The sequence below is a fragment of the Bemisia tabaci genome, chromosome 7 (assembly GCF_918797505.1).
Source record: "Bemisia tabaci chromosome 7, PGI_BMITA_v3".
NCBI lineage: Eukaryota > Metazoa > Arthropoda > Insecta > Hemiptera > Aleyrodidae > Bemisia > Bemisia tabaci.
Window position 1 is genome coordinate 50175537 of NC_092799.1, and position 19580 is coordinate 50195116.

Consider the following 19580-nt stretch of genomic DNA (forward strand, 5'->3'; position numbering starts at 1 on the left):
TCGTCATTATGCTCGCAACCAACTCCTTAATAATCGATTCTGTATTACAGCTTCAAGTAGGGAAATATCGATAGCCAATCATTCGCGCCTCGCCAGTACGATGTTTCGTCGTTCCGTTGACATAGGGGCATATCTCTATTTTTACATGAGCCTTGTTCTCCGTATAACTCTATGCTATCCGGGACTCATGCGGAGTTAGAGATGCGCCCTCAGCCCTCACGTCAGAGGAGCGACGATTTGACTGATGGGAGAAACGATGGGAGTGAGGGAGAAGTTCTTTACTGAGGAGAGGAAGCTGATAAGATAACGTGAACAATTTTGTTAATTCGACTACTTTAAATAGTTCAATCGGAACGAGAGACGTGTTTTATGATCGAGTCTAGTCGATACGTGAGGAAATTTAGAGTTAAGAGAATCAGTGTGGATTGTGAAATTCGGTCGGAAAGTGAAAATGCCGAGTGTGAAGAAAGTGTTGGTGAGTGACGCCGTGGACGAACAGTGTGTGCAGTTGCTCAAATCGGGCGGTATCGATGTCACGTGTAAGTTCGGCCTAAGCGTCGAGGAACTCAAGAAGGAAATACCGGTAAGTTCAATAAGCTGATACGATTGGTTTGGTGGGTTGGATCTGCATCTTTTGCGTTATGCATTCTAGGTACAATATAGCAAATAGTATGTGCGAAACAACATGATGAATGACATTTTCACAAAACAGGTTGTCTGGTATTGGCATGTGCAAAGGATGCCAGATGATAGGTTGCCTAAGAAGGTTCTGGATTGGGTCTCCCCTGGCAGAGAACGTAGAGGACACCCTGCCAAATCGTGGATTGAGGGAACAAGGCAGGAAATAAGGCGATGCGATCGGCCGGAGGAGCTTTGGTGAGATTGCTGTCAGTGGCGGTTGGTGCAGTGATCCGATGTCTAGGGATTTATCCCTAGATCTAGGGATTTTCCAGAATTTCTAGGGATCTAGGGATTTTTCAGGAAATCTAGGGATTTTTTTTAATGAGGTAAAGTAAGCAAAAATCGACTTTTCAACCTCAATTCTAGCTTCGACAATCGAAAATATTTTTTCATCTATATTTTGTAGGCCTTTTTGGCAACACTATTTTCCTCGTAAATAAGCCAGAAATTAAAACGATTGCGTTACTCGATGTACTTGACATTCAACTGCATATTCAACAGTAAAAAAACAATAAGAAGAACTCAACGAATATTCTTTCATTTTATTGGTCTGGATTAGCACTGCTTTCAGAGAGCGGCAAAATTCAAACGAGCCAATCAGATTTAAATATTGCTAATCGATACATTGAATGACGTCATGATTCTACGTTGAAAATGGCGGTTTTTTGCAAAATCTAGGGATTTTTTGGGGATATTTGAGCAAATCTGGGGATTTAGGGATTTTTAGCGAAATCTAGGGATTTTTTTTCTTCCCCGCTAGGGATTTAATATCGGAACACTGGGGTGTCGCAGAGCGCACAGACGCGCGACTTATTAGTAGTATTCTAGGTACGATTGATATGTTTGAAATTTTAACCATTTGGTGGATTATTTTGGGAAGTCCGAAAGTTCAGTCTATGGAGGATCATTCTGGAATGCTCTTGCCGGAAATCGTCCTCCGAAATCTTAAAATTAAGTCAAAAGTACTTTCCTCATTTTGCAAACAATTTCGTGAATCGATATCGATGGTCAATTGGTACTTTTGAATTTTTTTGAGACTTTGGAAGATAATTTTCGGCACGAACATTTCTCAAGGGTCGGTCTACAGACTGAAATTTCGATATGTCTAAAATAATGCAGCTAAAGTTTAAAATTTGAAATAGCTCTATCGTGCCCAGAATGCCTTGTGCAAAAACTGAAGATCCGCCCTGAGAAGAATCCATGCACGAATTTCTTCTCTACAAAAATGATCAGAACAAAACTAAACCATATTTTTCAGCGGGGAACTACAATTTTCTGCTCATCCATTAAAAGCCCTATGTATTTAGGGAATAGTGGCTCTTAATTGTAAAATGTAGTCCAATTTCAGGGGATTTTCTCCTGTAATGTGAAGCAAATTCGCTGGAATTTTCATAAGAATTCGTGCAACCGCTACCCTGTAAAAAAATAAATTGTTCAATTTTTGGCAATGGCTGATGAATTTGCGTTTCCGGTACTCGTACGAAAATCTACTGTACTGGGTAACCTCAACAGAAAAAGACGCATTTGCACACCAGAACCAGTCACATTTAAAGCACTTTCTTACAAAACAGGAAGAGGTTACTTTACGTCATGTCAATTTGCCTTCAATTTTTAGTGTAGGCAACACCAGCTCTCAAGTGGTCGAATAGTGGTAGCATCACCTGTATAATGATCAGACAGTTGGACTGCATTTTGCAATTTGGAGCTATAAATTCTGGCTCATCCGAAGAAACACGTATGTGCATAGGGAAACTAATGGCACATATGTTGTTTTTAAACCGGGCCGGACTTTATAGTTCCTAATTGCAAAATGCAGTCTAGTTTACAGTGGGACGAAACTCAAAAATCATGAAAAAATCTATAGATACGTGGATTTGAGAATTTCACGACTCAGTATACGATTTAAAACGGTTGTAACAACCTATATTCAATATTTTGGCAGATTTATAGAAAAAATAAAATAAAAAAACACATAAGTGCTGAAGAAATACACCGAAAATTGATGTTTTTAGCAATGCTTACATGAACTGTGCAATTTCTTGCTAAATATGCAGCCTCAAAAAGTGTAGCCTCTGGTTGGAAAATTCCAATAAAGTTCATTAATTTTATGAGTAATTGCCATGCCCATTCATACTAAATTTTCACGCCATGTTTGAAAAAACGAGCTGAACAGTCTCATTGTCAGATTAGTTACGACTGTTATTTAAGATAATTATGTAATTCCCAGTTTTCAGGAGGCATTAGTCGGACAAATAGTCGCTCCTCTGACGTAAGGACGTATCTCGATTATCGCATGAGCCCCAGAAGACATGGATCTATATGTAAAACGGGGCTCACGTAGGAATTGAGATACGCCCTTACGTCAGAGAAGCGACGAAATACTTGCCTCGTGCAACTTTTCCATGCAAAAACACTTCTACTGTTGTTCCCGTTAATGTATTTACACAGACTTTTGAGCTTGATAACTGTATCTTCGAACAGTCAACAACAACAATTATTTCCACTTATTGTTACGGAGTGTGTCATCTCATTTATTTCAAAAGTCAAAGGATTGGAAGGAAAAACTTCCAAATATTTCGGTTCTACGCTCCGAAGACAATTTCAGCGAAACTCTTCAGAGAAGTACGTTTCCACAATGACTCAAATATGCAAGAAGTTTTAATTTAGGTTTTGTGAGAAAAGGAGTGGCCCCATCTGGTAGGTCATAAGAAAAATTAAAAATTTACACTGTACATTTTTCCTTGTGAGTCATTATTTCAAAATCCACAAGTATAGTTCAAGCACCAAACAAAGTAACGCTAATTTTTTTTGGCGGATAGCGAACGGTTTGATCCTTATTTCTTTCTTTCTTTCTCTCTCATTTTTTCTTTATTTTTTATCGTTTTACATATTTACTTAAATTTGACATTATAATTTTTAACCTGAATCTTGTAAATTAGTCTTTTCCTTTTTTAATAAAACAATCGAATTTTTCGCAAACAGTAAAAGCTGTCATGTCTGGATTTACCTACTTGCCGCCCTTCTCTCATTCATTTTGAAACATCAATGAAAACCATCAAGTGGATGTGCCGAAAGGAGAAGGGTGCATAAGACGCGTTCACTCGTGTTGGACACATTTTTTGCGTAAGCCCTGTCAGCACTACTAGCAAAAGTTCACGGAACTTCGCGCGAAAGTTCAGTTCCGTAAACCTATCTCTGTGTAGACAAGGCCTTTCATTTGTAAGAAATGAACTAAAAATTAAGAAAGAACAAACATAAATGTGGTTTAATAATTTTAACTTCCGCCGCCGCGCCGTGCCGCGCCGCTCTATGACCACACTGTGTTTGGCGCAATGCGTGAAGTATTCATGTAGTCCTGTAGGCGCTGTGCATTTCACGCCGCGCCGCGCCGACCGCTGTTGACCGGACTGTGTTTGACGCAATGCGTGAAGTATTCGTGCAGTCTTGTAGGCGCGAATATGTGTTACATGCCGACCGCCGCGCCGCGCCGAGGGCTTCTCCTTTTCATCTCAAGTCCCATTTTTCTCTGCGCCGCGCCGCTCCAGGCCAAATTGCGTGTTCGGTTTCTCTCTTAACTCAACTAATTAAAGGTGCGCAGCCTTTTGTATCACCGAAACACGACAAAATTAGAAATTAATGTACTCTCAGGAAATGAGAGATTTTGTCACCTTTTCTTGTTTGTAAAAATTTGCCTCCCCCTAATTTTGCCGCCATGGGCCGCGGCCCATGTGGCCACCCCCTTACTCCGGCCCTGAAAGCTGTTGTATTAAAATTTTAAAATATTGAAAAACTCACGCTTTCACTTGGAGATTTTTTTTAAATTTTTTTTTAAAAAAACGTTTTTCGGCTACTCAGGCCACCATCATCAGCTGACTGCTGAACTCGCAGTCTTTTTGATCACCTTACTGTTGGCTGCGCAGGCGCGTCAGTTTCTGGTGTTTTCGTGGGCGGGCGGGGTGTCCGTGGTTCAAATATTTTTTTTACTTTTTTTGAAGGTAGAGATTGCAATAACCGATTTTTGAGACATTCTAAATCAGCGTTGATTAAATTCTCTTTATTTCTTAATATCTGGATACTTTCCAAGATATTAAGAGTGCTGACTTTCTGGGCAGTTCTTATCAGTTTCGGCTCAAAATTCATATCGTGCCCTTCCTTTCAAAATTGTTTGGCTACCGCTGATTTATCTATTTTTCTGTTGAGATCATTTCTTCTATGTTCTAATCTCCAAGTAAAAGTGTCAGTTTTTAAATATTTTTAACTGTTAAGAGTCTTTTCCTTCTCACTCAAATCGGCCCCCACCCCAACGCACGGTCAGAGTAACGTAAATAATTGAGGGGCTTTGAGAACAAGGCGCTTAATTGCAGTTTTTGCTATTTCGAGAAATAGGTGTTTAAAGTTTCAAAATTACATGGCTCCCTTTGGCGGAAAAAAGTTCACACTGACTTTTTGATGCTTTAAAATTGGAATTTGGGAGCATATTTTTCACGAAATATGCATTAAAACTAGTTTTACTTGAAATCATTAATATCTCAATTTTTTTAAAAACTGCAGTCACGCGCCTTGTCCTCCGAGCTCCTTCATTATCATTCTGCAATCTGTCGCATCTTTATAATATTACAACGCTATACTGATAAATACGTTGGCTGACGAATCGCAGTCTACGAAGACATCTTACGATGTGTCGCGTGGCTAATTTTAATTTTCAATAATTTATATGTGTTACAACACTTGACATTATGTAAGCAAGTCATCGTGCTCAATCAACATTTCTTATCATAAATGATGCTGTCGTCTCATTTTCAAATGGTCACCCGTTGATAATAAGTCGAGAATTCTTATATGATAAGCGTTTTTACACAGATATTTCTGCGAGAATTTTCACTATATTGCGTAATTCAATCTTAAAAATGAGAGAGCAATAAAAAATTTATCCAACGCTTCCGTTTTTTGCTACACTGAAACGTGCTCCGATAAGAGAGGTGTTCTGAAAATTCTGTTCTCAGATGTTGCAGGCTATTTGGGGTACTTTATATTTTATTTTGAAAACTCATTAAAGTACACATACACATTCGTCGCTTTATAGCATTCCCTCGCACTCTACGACTCCTAACCTCCACTGCTCTCTATCGAACCACAACCCTTGGGGCATTGAGCACCTTAAAATTTCTGCTTCAATGCCCTCTCTCCAACCCTCTGCGCCAACTCCCAGGAGGAACTCAACCAAGGACCTTCTTCAGCAATCTGTCTCCTGCCATTCTCTGAGCATGACCATACCAAATGAGTTGTTTCATCATAATACCATGCACGATAGTCTGTTTGGCATCCATGATCTCCCGTATCGTCTCATTCCTGACGTGATCCTTTCTGGAAATACCAGCGGATCTACGCCAGGAGCTCATACTCATCAACGTAACTTTTAAAATTCCTGTAATATTTGTTTACTTTGTGTAAAAAATATTTCTTGACAATTTCAAGCAAGTAGTGAGCTCGTTATGGAGAAAAATCGATCGCAGCTCTTACATTGCTCTCAGCTGATTTCAGGCATTCAGGTCCAATCAAAATAATTTCAAAATTCTACCTCTACATCATACCCTTATCCTATATTCATAGCATCGAATAACACATGGTGTAATTATTTTACAGGCCTACGATGGACTAGTGGTGAGGTCGGACACGAAAGTAACAGAGGAAATTTTGACATGTGCCTCTCGGTTGAGTGTAGTGGGACGAGCCGGCACAGGGGTGGACAACATCGACCTCAAAGCGGCAACCAAAAGAGGCGTCTTGGTCCTCAAGTATGTTAAATACATCATTTTGATAATTGGATTGCATTTTGCAAAAAGGAACCAGGAACATTACAATATTGCTAAGATTGTGCAGCTTCTTTTGTCTTGGAAGGCAAACCTGATTATCTTTAAACAGTTTCTATTTTACTCTCTAAAACTGTAAATTTTAGACAAAAAATAGGTACCAAGCAAATTCCATATTTTTTCAGGAAATCAATATTTATATTGAAATGAGTCAAGTAGCACAATCTTAGCAACATTGCAATGATCCTGATTCCTTTTCGCAAAATGCAATCTAATTTTTCATTACACTCTGGGAGACCCTATCACTCGCATATCAATCCTCCTCCTAAAAAAAGGAAAGATACACTAAAGCAAACAAAGTACTCCCACAAGTGAAGACATCAATGGGATGGGTTTGGGGCCACTAAATTTTATCTGGCAAGTTTTTTTTTTTTTTTTTTTCTTAATTTTGAGTTTATCTTTGGCACATTTTAAACGCTATACTCTCACCGGTACAACACCTTGAAATTTAAAATTGTTCGGTATAAAGCAACTCTTGAGTTTTTATGATTTTTTGATATAAGGGTTATTTTGACGCTATTTTCGAGAACCTCAGCTTCTGCAAGTGACGTCTTCAAAAGTACACCTCTAATAATTATTTTCTCTCACATCTGAGCTTTAAGGAATTGACCATACGTTTCAGAGATGGGTCTAAGTTTTCTTATTTTTCTTTTTCCCCTTTAAAATACTTTAATAGAGGTTTAACAATGAAATAAATGTATTTTTGACAAACGTCAGACAATGATCGGTCCTCATTTATATGGATTCAACTGGGGAATAAGAATGAATTTTTCTTATTTTCAGCACACCCGGTGGAAACTCAACTAGTGCTTGTGAGCTGACTTGCTCTCTAATCACATGTCTTGCAAGGTAAGAACCTCTATTGAGATACTCAGTCTTTTTTTACTTACTGTATAATAGATGTGAATTGATTGACTTGAGAAAACATTGTTGCCGCGAGACACTTCAGACTTGTCAATATTGATCCGCATAAAAATCAACTCTTGAGTACATCGAATCACCATATGTAAGCTCAAGCGCTCAATACTTCAAATCTGCACAATCTCGTTGCTTGCCAATCTCATCATCATTAACAATAAATTTGGAACAAAAATGAATACCATTGTATCGGTAAGCTTTTTACAATTGTATTACCACTATGAGAAAGTCCTCTAATTTACGCATTTTCGGTTTTTAAAATCGCGTGTCATACATTATATCCATCACAGAGCGTCAAAATCTTAAATTTCATATCATTCGATCAGGGGAATTTTTCGAAAATATCTGGAATGGACGGAGGGGTTCATTTTTACTGGCATGATTCCTCTCGATATAATTGAATGAAGAGGGTGTTGAACTTTTGATTTGTTTGCCTCAAAATTGAAGTATTGAAGTTGAAAGATACGATAAGTAGTTAAAATGAATGGGTTCAAATTGATAAGGAGGTGCACAGCGTTGAGGTCTTGTATTAACACACACTTGAAATCTCAGCATGAAAGTTGATCAGGTTATTGATAAAAAAAATACTGGAATTGACAACGAATTCACTTGAATACGACGGTGCGATTATTAAATTATCAGTTCTCTTGAATTTTTGCACAAAGTAAATCGAAGATCTGGATTGATTCCTTACAATACTGATAATTTTATTAAAAAGTTTACAGTTTTAAATCCATCAACCTTCCAGACTGTACTCATATTTGAACACTTACACTTAGCTCAATCTGACTGATATCTTCTTGTTTATGACTGCATAGTGCACTCAAATGCACCATGATTAAGTTTTATTCTTTTGTCTTTGCTTTTCTTATAATTTTTTTTTTTCAATTCTTCGCTTTCACAAGAGCACTTAAACGTGAAGCTCAAGCCGTGATACCTGCAAGCCACAACCGATGCAATAAATTGAAACATTTTGTGAACAATCGTGTCATAAAACAAGAAATTGGAAATTTTGAGGGGAGGGGAGCGGGAAGCCGTTGAATTCGATTTAAAATATTATCTTCCAAATTTGCAAAAGTCCAAAGGTTTAAAATGGCTCACTATATTTTTTCGAAAAGAAAGTTAAGTCGTTTTTTGCAATAAGTGTAAGGCATAATTATTGCATTTGCGGAATTTTTCAGGCACGTTCCTCAAGGTTGTGCTGCCTTAAAAGATGGCAAATGGGCTCGAAAACAGTATTCAGGGACAGAACTAGAAGGAAAAACTTTAGCAATTCTAGGTCTTGGTAGAATCGGCAGGGAAGTTGCCAAAAGAATGCAATCTTTTGGAATGAAAGTAAGTTTACTGAATATACCGTACCATTCAATTCAATGGAGATGCTGTATATGTGAGGAATTTGCGATTTGACTATAGATTCTTATGTAAAAGATTGCAAAAAACACGATGGTGCCAGTGGTTTTCTCTGAAATCAACTCCCAAGCTCAAAAAAGCTCTCAAGTCGAGGCCAAAATGGAGGGGATATCCCACGCTATCCTGAGAGTGCACCTCTACATCAAGACAAACTCCCCATGCTAAGATAGAGAGTAAATACATTAGCAGGGTTGCCGTGATTTCAGTTTTAGAGTCCCCAAATAAAGTGGCAGCCCCGTCGATGTATTCGCTCGCTCCCTATCTTTGCATGGAGAGTTTGTCTTGATGTAGAGGTGGACTCTCAGGATAGTGTAGGATATCCCCTCTGTTTTGGCCTCAACTTGAGAGCTTTTTTTGAGCTTGGGAGTAAATTTCAGAGAAAATCAGTGGTACCATCGTGTTTCTCGCAAACTTTTACATAAGAATCTATAGTCAAATCGCAAATTCCTCACACATACAACATCTCCATTATTGTACTTCAACGTGCATGTCATCGATTTTGATCTTAACTCAGAATCTAAAATTGAATCTTATATTGAGTATTACGATGGTCTAAATGTAAAGCCTACATTGGAAAAAACGCATTGGATCTAGAGTCCAGGCTCTTGAAAATATTGACAAGAAAAGGACTCTTGATTCAATTAGATTTAAACTTAAATCAAAAGAAAAACTGCTCAAATTATGAGGCTTGGTTCTTGATTTAAGCTTAAATCTGATTGAATCAAGAGTACTTTTTCCTGTCGATGTTTTTAAGAGTCCGGACTCTAAATCCAATGTATTTTTTCCCAGTGTATCCTCATTGAAACGAGTCCGTTGAAAGCTGTTATTTTAATTCAAACTCGATCCACCTGTACAAAAAGAATGGACTGGAATAATAACTAAAATAAGAGGTGACAAAGCGTATAAAAAAAGCCCAGCAAATGCTTATTTCAGAAGTTAAATGTCACATTTATATCAAACAGCTGCTTCAAATTTACAGAGATCAAATTGCATGATCAATGAAGTGCAAGAATTTCAAACAATTTCAGGCATATCGATCTTACTGTATGAGGTCCCCACTGGAAATTCGCTATATGTATGATCTCGAGCGACTATTATTACTCCCCATAGATCGAATTGCATACTCATCGAATGGAAGGAGCTTCAAAAGAATCCTACGACACGAGCCCATGCCCATGCCAATGGATCCAATTTGGAAAACCCATACAGCACATTTCAGAAATAGAAGCTTTCAGAGTGAAACCGCAGACAAACAAAATGTGGAGCAAGGAATTTCATCTGACATTTTTTCTTCAAATGTTTCGGAATAAACGACGTTTCTGTGAAAAATTTTACCCTTGCTTTAAACTAGATGTCAAAGATTAACGAGGACGTTCAGACAAAAAATTGCTTGCATTTTTGTTGTTGGTTTGGGAAAATTACGTCCTTACCATACTTTTTTGTTTCCTATCTTTTTAAGGGAACTGATGACGCAAACTTGAGTTACACTGAGCCATGAATAGGTTGTGAAAACAAATCGCAAGAAATGGAAAAAGTTAATCGCATCAACTTTATCCTATTGATTCCTCTTTTTTTCGTGAAGTACGAGGCAAAATATGAGACAGACTTTATTAATCACTCTCTTTTCTCGTTTTTACAGACAGTAGGTTTTGATCCGATGGTATCCGCAGAAGATGCCTTATCGTTTAACGTCCAAAGCCTCTCTCTAGAAGAAATATGGCCCATAGCTGATTACATAACCGTTCATACACCTTTAATCCCCCAAACTAGAAGTGAGTAATCTTTTTCCACATTTTTCAACACAAAAGTCGAAAATTTGAACATTGCTGCTTGCTTCTAGCGATACTATTTGGTAGAAATATACCTAGCCTTAGCGAGAAATTAAGACTACTCAATATGGACCACCAAAAAATGGCTGACTTAGAAAAAAAACAGGTTTAATCTTCAAAATCGAACGTAGAAATTTGAATTTTAAATAGAAATGTACCGTGTCGAAAGGTCTACTGCATTCTCCTCATCTTAGAAATTAGTATATTTGTATAACTTTTTTGGAGAACTGGAAATGTAGGCATTATAACTCAAGAATTTTTTGTAGGTATAATGCTCGCATTGAGAAAGAGAAATAGAGTGCTCAAGCGCACTTATTCACAATGGACCACTAGACAAGGTACGAATTTAAGCGATCTGATACATGTCTCTTAACCAGAATTTCACGTAGAAAACGATTCACACAACGAAAATTACTGAAACCAACTCCTAACGGAGATATTAACGTTTTTATTTCACATTGGTTACGAGGAATTTGAACTGCCCGCTCACAAGAAACTCAAAGCTCTACATAAGTCAAATCGCCCACTACAACGGTTTCAGCAAGCTTCTCAATCGAGCAATGTTCATTTCCCACCATGTGTTGTTCAAACTATTAGCAATTTGCTATAGCTGAGCCAAAGCGTCAAGATTGAGGTTGCCAGATTTTTATATCGCAGAGACTGTCATGATAACGTTTAGCGCGCGATGTGAATCACGTAGAGCATTGAGTTTTCATGAGCGGGTGGTTTGAATTCACGCATCAAGAATCATTAAATATCTTCGTAAGGAGTTAATTTCGGTAATTTTCGTTGTGTGCATCGTGTTTTACGTAAAATTTTGGTTAAGAAACGTGTATCAGAATGCTGATATTCGTACCTTATCTAATGGTCCATTAGTATGCTAGCAATTTCAATTTTTAAGGAAAATTTCTCGCCAATCCATTCGGAAACTTGCTCATAAATATGTTTTTTTTTTATCAAAAAAATTCACGAACTAAAATAGCCTAGCTCGTATTTTAGCATGTTTGTAGAGAAAAAGTGTATTGCGGATTTCTTATTATCTTAAAATTGTATACCACATAAAATAGTAAAATACTACCCAGAAAATGTTCACATAATTTCAAATTATTAAGTTTAAAATAACCCATGATTAGGGTGCAATCTTATCAACTTTTAATGTTCTCTTTAGATTTAATCAACAATGCAGTATTATCCAAGTGCAAGAAAGGAGTCAAAATTGTGAATGTAGCTCGAGGAGGAATTATCAGTGAAGAGGACCTACTCACAGCTCTGAATGTAAGCACCCATCTAATTCAATTCTTTGAGCATCGTTCCAAAATAATAATAATTTTTAAAAAAAATCCTTGTCCAGACCGATTTATCACGAACTAAGGTGAAAACCCAGGAACAACTTTGAGATGGACTAATATTGAGTTCTCATCGGTTATTATAGAACACGAAACAGAAGGAATTGTCGGCGTCACAACTTAAAATATCTCGACGGTGAAACTGCAAAAACGCGTATCTCCGTTTGTGACGCTACAGACTTCCTGTCATAATATATTTCTTAAATGGGCGGGAAAATACACCACGATATTTTTTTTTTTAAAATTTCCTTACTTTTCATATTGGGTGAAGAAAATTTTGTGAACATTTCAAGGTATAAAGTTGATTTGTTCTCTTTCGATGAAAAACATTGGAAAGAACTATTTTGAAACACAGTAAAAGAGGTATGCATTTATGCACTTTCGCCGCCGAGATACTAATTGACACTTAAATTACTAAAAAATGTTGCCCTCTATCAATCGGTTTAAAACATTTCTCTGAAATATTTCAATTAAAAGTTAGGTTTGAAGGGGGTCATTTTTGTCTCGAAAAGAATACATTTTGCTCTGCCGTGCTATGGTTTAATCTGTTGGTCTTCCGTAGATTAAGATTAAGTAGCATCTCGAGGGATGTTTCGAGGAAGTCCCTATAAATCGTTTCTCAAACATGGCAATAGCATTTTTTAACCCACCCAGTGCTCCAATTTCTTCGACGCGAATCTTTTCATTCGTAGCGTGAAAAGAGGAATTGAGACTAAAGCTCAGGTGTTAATGTCCAGGAAGTGCAAAGGTCGATATGATTCAATCTCTTAAACTTTTTCATGAGCGGGTGTTTTCATTTCCCGTTTGAATCTGATCTCCGAGTCAAAGTACCGGTCTCGCCTCTCAGCCTACTCAGATAACCCAACTTAAAAAAATCGATAATTCTGTTGATTTATAAAAAACAACGGTCCCGATTTTTCAACTATTTTGTAAGCGCATTTTATTCTCAGCAAATCCTCTGTTTGCAAGTGGGAAAAGTGAGAAAAGAGAAAATTTCCAGAGACGATACATAAAGAGACCTCGCACTAACAATCTGAGCGATGTGATTTTTGCCAAGACCAAGTTAATATTCTTGAAGTGCCTCTAGAATATAATTTCGATAAGAAAAAAGTTCCTCGGACCTTTATTCCTTCCTAGAACACTTAATACCCCCCTTAATTTTCTCTTTATTTGTTATTTTCTTTCTTACAACTTCCATACAAGATTATACGGCGTTCTTCTTTAGCATGGCAGTATACGAAAGATAATAGTGCCTGCGGGGTCTCTGAAATATATCTGTCTCTAAAAATGCTGAAGAGGATAACAACAAAAATGTATAATCAGATCACTAATGTGGTAGCTGCACTGAGACGTACTGACTAAGTACATCGTAATTCAAATGCGTTTTTTTATGGCAGGATGGGCGATGTGGTGGTGCCGCGTTAGACGTATTCTGTGAGGAGCCACCCAAAAGTGAGGCGTCTTGGAACCTTATCAAACACCCGAAAGCGATCGTTACGCCTCATCTTGGAGCATCAACGAAAGAAGCGCAAGTTCGGGTAAGCTGCCAAATTCTTATAATTTTAAGCTCTCCCACACCTAAATTTTTTATTTTTCTTTATTTTGGTAATTTCTGGTGATTTTTGGATATTTGTGGCCATTTTGGAGAGGATTTGTGGCCATTCTGGACATTTCAGCATTAGAGAATTTGCAAGTGTCTGAAATTTGAAGAATCTCGCGTTTAAGTGGAAACTACTGAGTGAACTGAACACGAGGATAGATGGTTCATGAATCGAGCAATTATTGGAGAAGATATGACAAAATGATCTAATCTGCTAAAACACATGTTTTTGAATGGGAAATGCCGTCAGATGACGTCACCAGACGGTGCATTTTCTCACTTTTAAATCTATTTTTACACTATTTCCTATATCAGAAAAAAATTATTAAAAATACTGTGAAATCAACTCTTTAAGCACTTTTAGATGAAGAAATACAAAATTTTCATGCAAATTCTCCATTTCTGGTGATTTTTTATATTTATGGTAATTTTGGAGAGAATTCGTGGTCATCCTGGACATCTCAGCAATATATGGATATTATTTCGTTATTCTGGACATTGCTGGATTTTTATGGTCAGATCTGACCATTTGCTCCTATTCTGATCACCCTGGGTATTTACCATTATTTACCAACATTTTACAACAATAGGAAAAATCCCCCTTACCCATTTACAGTAGTACATATACACTGCACATTTGTAAAATACTTGATTGTCTGTTCTTCAACAGGTCGCCGTGGAGATTGCGGAAATGTTCATTTCTCTGAACGAAGTGGGTGCCGGAGCCTGGCTGAATGGAGTTGTCAACGCACCCATTCTCAGAGCTACAGCTGATCCCCGAACCAACTCTTGGATCGAACTGGCCTCAAAATTAGGCAAAGTGGCTAGTCAAATTCTGCGAGACAGCTCTTCGAACAGTTCCCCGGTCTCTGTAATCACAGCAGGTAATCCGGATTTATAATTTTCTTCTGACAGTCAGATTTTCTGAGTGTTAACCTGGTTAAAATGCTCAAAAAGAGCCAGTGATTTCAAAAAAATATGAACTCGTGCAAAAATATACATCGAACATCGATGAGGGAACGCTATTCTAAATTTTTCAAAATGTAGTAATGCCTAGCTCCACTGCTGAAAATAGAAGTGGAAAAGATGGGTGGTGCACAATTAAAATTTGAGCTCGAAGTGGGGCGATTTATTAATAATTTTTTCGTTTTTACAAAATAAAGGACAGATATGTAAATGGTGTTTGCTTATTCCAGGAGCTGAATTAGCGGGGAAGAACTTCTTCAGCACCGGGGTTCTGGTGGGTCTTCTGGACGGGAAGGTCCAGTCGGAGGTCAACTTGGTGAACGCACCAACATTAGCAGAGGAGAACGGACTCAAAGTGGACCATCAACACGACGCTTCGGGCCACTCAAAAAGCCATCTAGTCCTAAAGGCAAATGCAAATGGCCAACCTATTGAAATTAAAGGTAAAAAATGTTCAAGATTGAGATAAATTACTTTGAAAAAAAAGTAAAAATGTTTAGGTATAGATAAGATAAATACGAGACAATAGCCCGATTCAACAAAAAATAAATAATGTGAAAAAACGTGTTGACTTAAATCATGGAGATTTTAGAGTTCCAAGGAGTAGTCGCAGCTACTTTGTGGTGCGAAGGGAGGGGGGAGGAGGCGGCGGCTCTTGCAACAACTTAAAAAATACCTATCGATACCTATCGACATTAGAGAAATCCTTCCTTCGAGGCAAACTTTCAGGTCATACCGCCTCCCGTGGTATACCTGCGGATTACATGGGAGCTGATTATGTCATTTGGGTTGATTCTCTTAAAACAAGGCCAAGAAATGGTATAGAGACAGCCAGTTCATTTTTGGTCAGTTACATTCCCATTTTCAATTGGAATATGGTGACGATTGACGATTTGAGAGTAAAAACAGAGAATGATTGTAACGCAACGTGAAATTTTATTGCCTAAAAATGACACACCCTCATCATTTCATTCACAATTTTACCCCCTCAACACTCACGCAAACTCAACTGCTCTATTCATAAGGGCATATCTACATTTTCACGTAAGTCCTGCTGTCCATATTACTGCATACTTTCCGGGAATCATATGAAAATAGAGATACGTCCTTACGTCAAAGGAGCGAGGCATCATGCTGACTAACCACCGTGTGAACATAAGTTTGACACTCATCTATCTTTTTTAAACAATAAATGAGAAGTATACTTAGGCTGCAGCGTAGTTACGCTACGTAAATATTGTCATCAGAGTATAAATATTTGCTCTAGCCAAGGGTTCCAAATCCATTTCAAAAATAGAAATTCTGATTGAATATTTTTTTTCAGTGTAAACGGGTTTGTGTTTATTTGTGTGTCATTGAAATATTCACGGAGGCTCACTATAAGTGGGGAGATTAAAGTCTCTATCCTTCCAAATACGTGTTTTTAAGAGGTGTGGTGGGCGAGCAATCAATCAAATGCGCATTAAAAATAGTTAATCGAATTGGAATTTGAGTTTTTTTTCTTGGTTTATCTTGTCGGTGGTACAATGTAACATGATCTATGTGACAATGTCTAATCGTCGGTTTCTGGACGAAGGAACGTAACTCCATTCCAAAGTTGCCAAATTGACTAACACAATTTTATTTTTTAAAACAATTTACCTGTGCAATTTTTGTTCAAAATTTGTCTCATTTTTGAACGAGACAAGAAGAAAAATCAGTGATTTCGGTCAGAATTTCCCAAGATTCTCCTGATAAAAAAGGCAAATTGATTGGAGAAATTTGGCAACATTGAAATGTTGTGACGTTCTTTCGCGAGGGAAACGACGAATTATGCAGAACATAACTTGGATTACATTTTGCAATAAGGAACCACTATTTCTGGCCCATTTTAGAAAGAACATACATAGTATTGGTTCCCCTATACAGATACGTGCTTTTATGGGAGAACCAAAGATAGTGGTTCCTTATTGCAAAGTGTAATCCACTGCATCTCTATAGGGGGCTGGTGTCTTTGTGTTGACTCATGAATTCAAAACTTTTTTTGTTCCATTATCAATGGAGGTTTAATTGAGGGGCTTGGAGGACAAGGCGCATAAGTGCAGTTTTTGTTACTTCGAGAAATACGTGTTTGAAGCTTCGAAACTACATGGATCCATATGGTGGAAAGAAAGTTCAAACTGGCTTTTTCATGCTTTAAAATTGGAATTTGGGAGCGAATTTTTTATAGAATATGCATCAAAACTAATTATACTTGAAATCATTAATATCTTAATTTTTTCAAAAACTGCACTCATGCCTTGTCCTCCAAGCCCCTTAATTCAAATTTTTGGGACTATATTTTATGAAATCTACGGTTATATTTATTCATTTTGCGCTTAAACTTACAGGAACCGTAGATGGTGAGAAACCCTACCTCCTTTCCATTAACGGATCGGTCTTCCAACCTGATGGTATCCCTCTCACAGATCATTCCTCTTTTGTTGTAAAAGCTGTGAACCCTGGCGATGTAACAAAAACAATAAGTAAGTTTGTAAAAATTATTTTTGCGATTCGATCCCTTAATCAAAAATTCTCCAAAGTACCTGACATTCATCACACGATGCGGAGCACTCTCCTTGAACAAAGAGCAAAACTTATGTACACATCAGACAACTCTGCCGTGTTAAGGAAAAACGCCGCATGAACATTGGAGAGTTGCCAAATTTTTCGAGCTAAAACTTATATTTTTGAGAAAAGTTGACAATGCATATTTTTCCTTGAAATTTTAGCATATTATAGATTAAATTGCGGACAAAATTGTCTGAAAATTTTGGGGGAAAATGTTAACAATTTGCTCAGAAAGTTCGGGTTTTTAATGAAGTAAATATGGCAACGTCTGAAGGCTTATACGGCGTTCTTCCTCAGCATGGAAGAATTCTCGTGAGCATTGCTCAGTTGCTCACTTACCAAACAAAATCCCAAGGAGATTATTTGCAGGCCCTGATTAATCTATGACGGCACACCGCTACACAAAAATTCTCCTGATTATTTTTAAAAAAATAATGCATTAACTGCAATAATACACAGGTATTTTGGGATGATATAATTATACACCTCGCGTGGACACGGAGTACAACGATGTAATACATTTGGACTGAGTTAAGCAGAAAGGAACCAACCCACATTTTGGAAAAAATTGAGTTATGAGTGATTTTGAAGTCAACCACTGCTCTACTATCTATCGCCAAAATTTCAAAGTTTTTGTTCGAGCAAATTTTGCAGAAATTGCACTTTAGGTTTATCTTTTACATTGAGTCTTACGCAGGAGCCAAACTTTAAACCTCTTTTTCTCGGTTCGATCCCGATGTGGCTTGGTTCCTTTCTGTTTAACTCCGTCCATTTAAACAACTTAAGCTTTTTTTGAAATATCAACAATGTTACGATAAAAAGCGGTAATATGAAGTTGTAGTTAAGTTATAATTGGCTTCATCGGAGGAATGGGCAACGCTGAACTTAAGTTGAGGTATTAGAAGAACAAGCGTAGCACCCTCAGTTGGTATTGCATGCGACGAACGATAAGCGAATTCCATCGTAGCGCCTTGATGCAACTTTTCGAGCTCTACGGATGTCCGTGTTGCATATGCACGGAAATGAAGGCGTTTTGATTCTCGATGCACTCTTCACTCGCCACCTTACTCGCGGCTTGGCGCGGCGCGGCAGCAGCGAATTTTACTGCGAGAATCCCAAATGATGGGACGCTTTCAATCCTTTGTTTGCATTACAAATACATCTAATACGCACAAAAAGCACCGGTCAGCATTTTTTTTTAAATCTGCCAAAAATTAGGTAATTCATTCGGGGCAGATTTTTAGCGCTGATTCTGAAAATCACACCCGTTTTTCTGGAATATTTCGATTTACCCGGAAAAATCGGAATTGTCTGTAAAAATGTCGAGGAAAATCCAACTGATCCAGTAAAACGAGCGTCATTTTCGGAATTAGCCCTAAACACCGGACGTACCTGAGTCAGTTATCAAAATCGAAATTTTCTGTAAAAAATTCCGGGAAAATCCAACTAATCCAGAAAAACAGGTGTCATTTTCGGAATCAGCGCTAAAAATCTGCCATGAAACAGTCACCAAATTGTATTGTATTGTGGTTCTTAATCGCTCACTCGATCTCCTCTTCTCCGCGCGTTGCATATTTGCATAGTTACGCATCCTGAAATGCATTCGATCTCAATGAAAATTGGCCGAAACTTGGTGAAATGATGATGCGTCTAGTGCTTTTTTTTCGACGTACTATAAATTTACCAAAAAATAAAGTATCATGGCTTCCATTGATTTTCCAGTCATTGCTATCAATTGGGAAAATATCAAATTAAATGTTGAACGTGAACCAACTTTAGAGGTAAAAATAAAAAAAGTTGTATTTCTGTTACAGGTGACTATGTCAGCAAGAACGCTCACAAAATTTCAATTGCTGGAGGTCCAAAGACATGGATCGCTGTTCAACTACCGTTGAAATAATGCACGAACCGAAACCAGAACTTTTATTACTTTGTCTTACCTAGAACTAAGCTAATTACTAATATAAACTGTACAAAGTTTATTTTTCGTCCATAAATTAACATTTTTTGAAATAAGGCTGGAAATTATTATTCATAATGCCCTCTGTTCCCAAATCCCATCCTTCAATTTTGTAATTAAGACGATATTTTTGTCAAGATGAACTGGGCGTACGAATGAACTAAAGCAGAAGGAACTACATATATGAAGTACAGTATAAAATTAATAAAGTATAAAGGTAATGGAGTAAGAAGTATAAAATTAATGAATTATTTGATTAATAATTCACAATTATTTATGAGTAATTAATAAATATCAAAAGAAAATACATAAGCAATGGAGAATTTGCACGCAAATTTTTTATTGCTTCATCTGGAAGTGCCGAAAGAGCTGATTTTGCAGTATTTTTTATAATTGTTTTCGACTATGGGA

At 37.4% G+C, this 19580-nt stretch overlaps 1 protein-coding gene across 1 annotated transcript; it reads left to right on the forward strand.

Annotated features, from left to right (window-relative positions):
* The first annotated feature begins 326 nt into the window (after window positions 1-326).
* Window positions 327-19225, forward strand: LOC109030168 (D-3-phosphoglycerate dehydrogenase). The gene is made up of 11 exons (XM_019040998.2): window positions 327-583; window positions 6325-6476; window positions 7335-7400; window positions 8651-8804; window positions 10519-10651; window positions 11877-11983; window positions 13452-13592; window positions 14325-14538; window positions 14851-15063; window positions 16990-17124; window positions 19024-19225. Exons 1-11 carry the CDS (start codon window positions 452-454, stop codon window positions 19107-19109), a joined length of 1533 nt encoding a protein of 510 aa, XP_018896543.1. The 5' UTR covers window positions 327-451; the 3' UTR covers window positions 19110-19225.
* The last annotated feature ends 355 nt before the right edge of the window (window positions 19226-19580 follow it).

Excerpts from the sequence above, each read along its gene's own strand:
- LOC109030168 (XM_019040998.2), top strand. The coding sequence starts at position 452 with ATGCCGAGTGTGAAGAAAGTGTTGGTGAGTGACGCCGTGGACGAACAG. Across the intron at positions 11,984-13,451 it reads ACCTACTCACAGCTCTGAAT|GATGGGCGATGTGGTGGTGC; the intron begins GTAAGCACCCAT and ends TTTTTATGGCAG. Across the intron at positions 17,125-19,023 it reads CGATGTAACAAAAACAATAA|GTGACTATGTCAGCAAGAAC; the intron begins GTAAGTTTGTAA and ends TTTCTGTTACAG.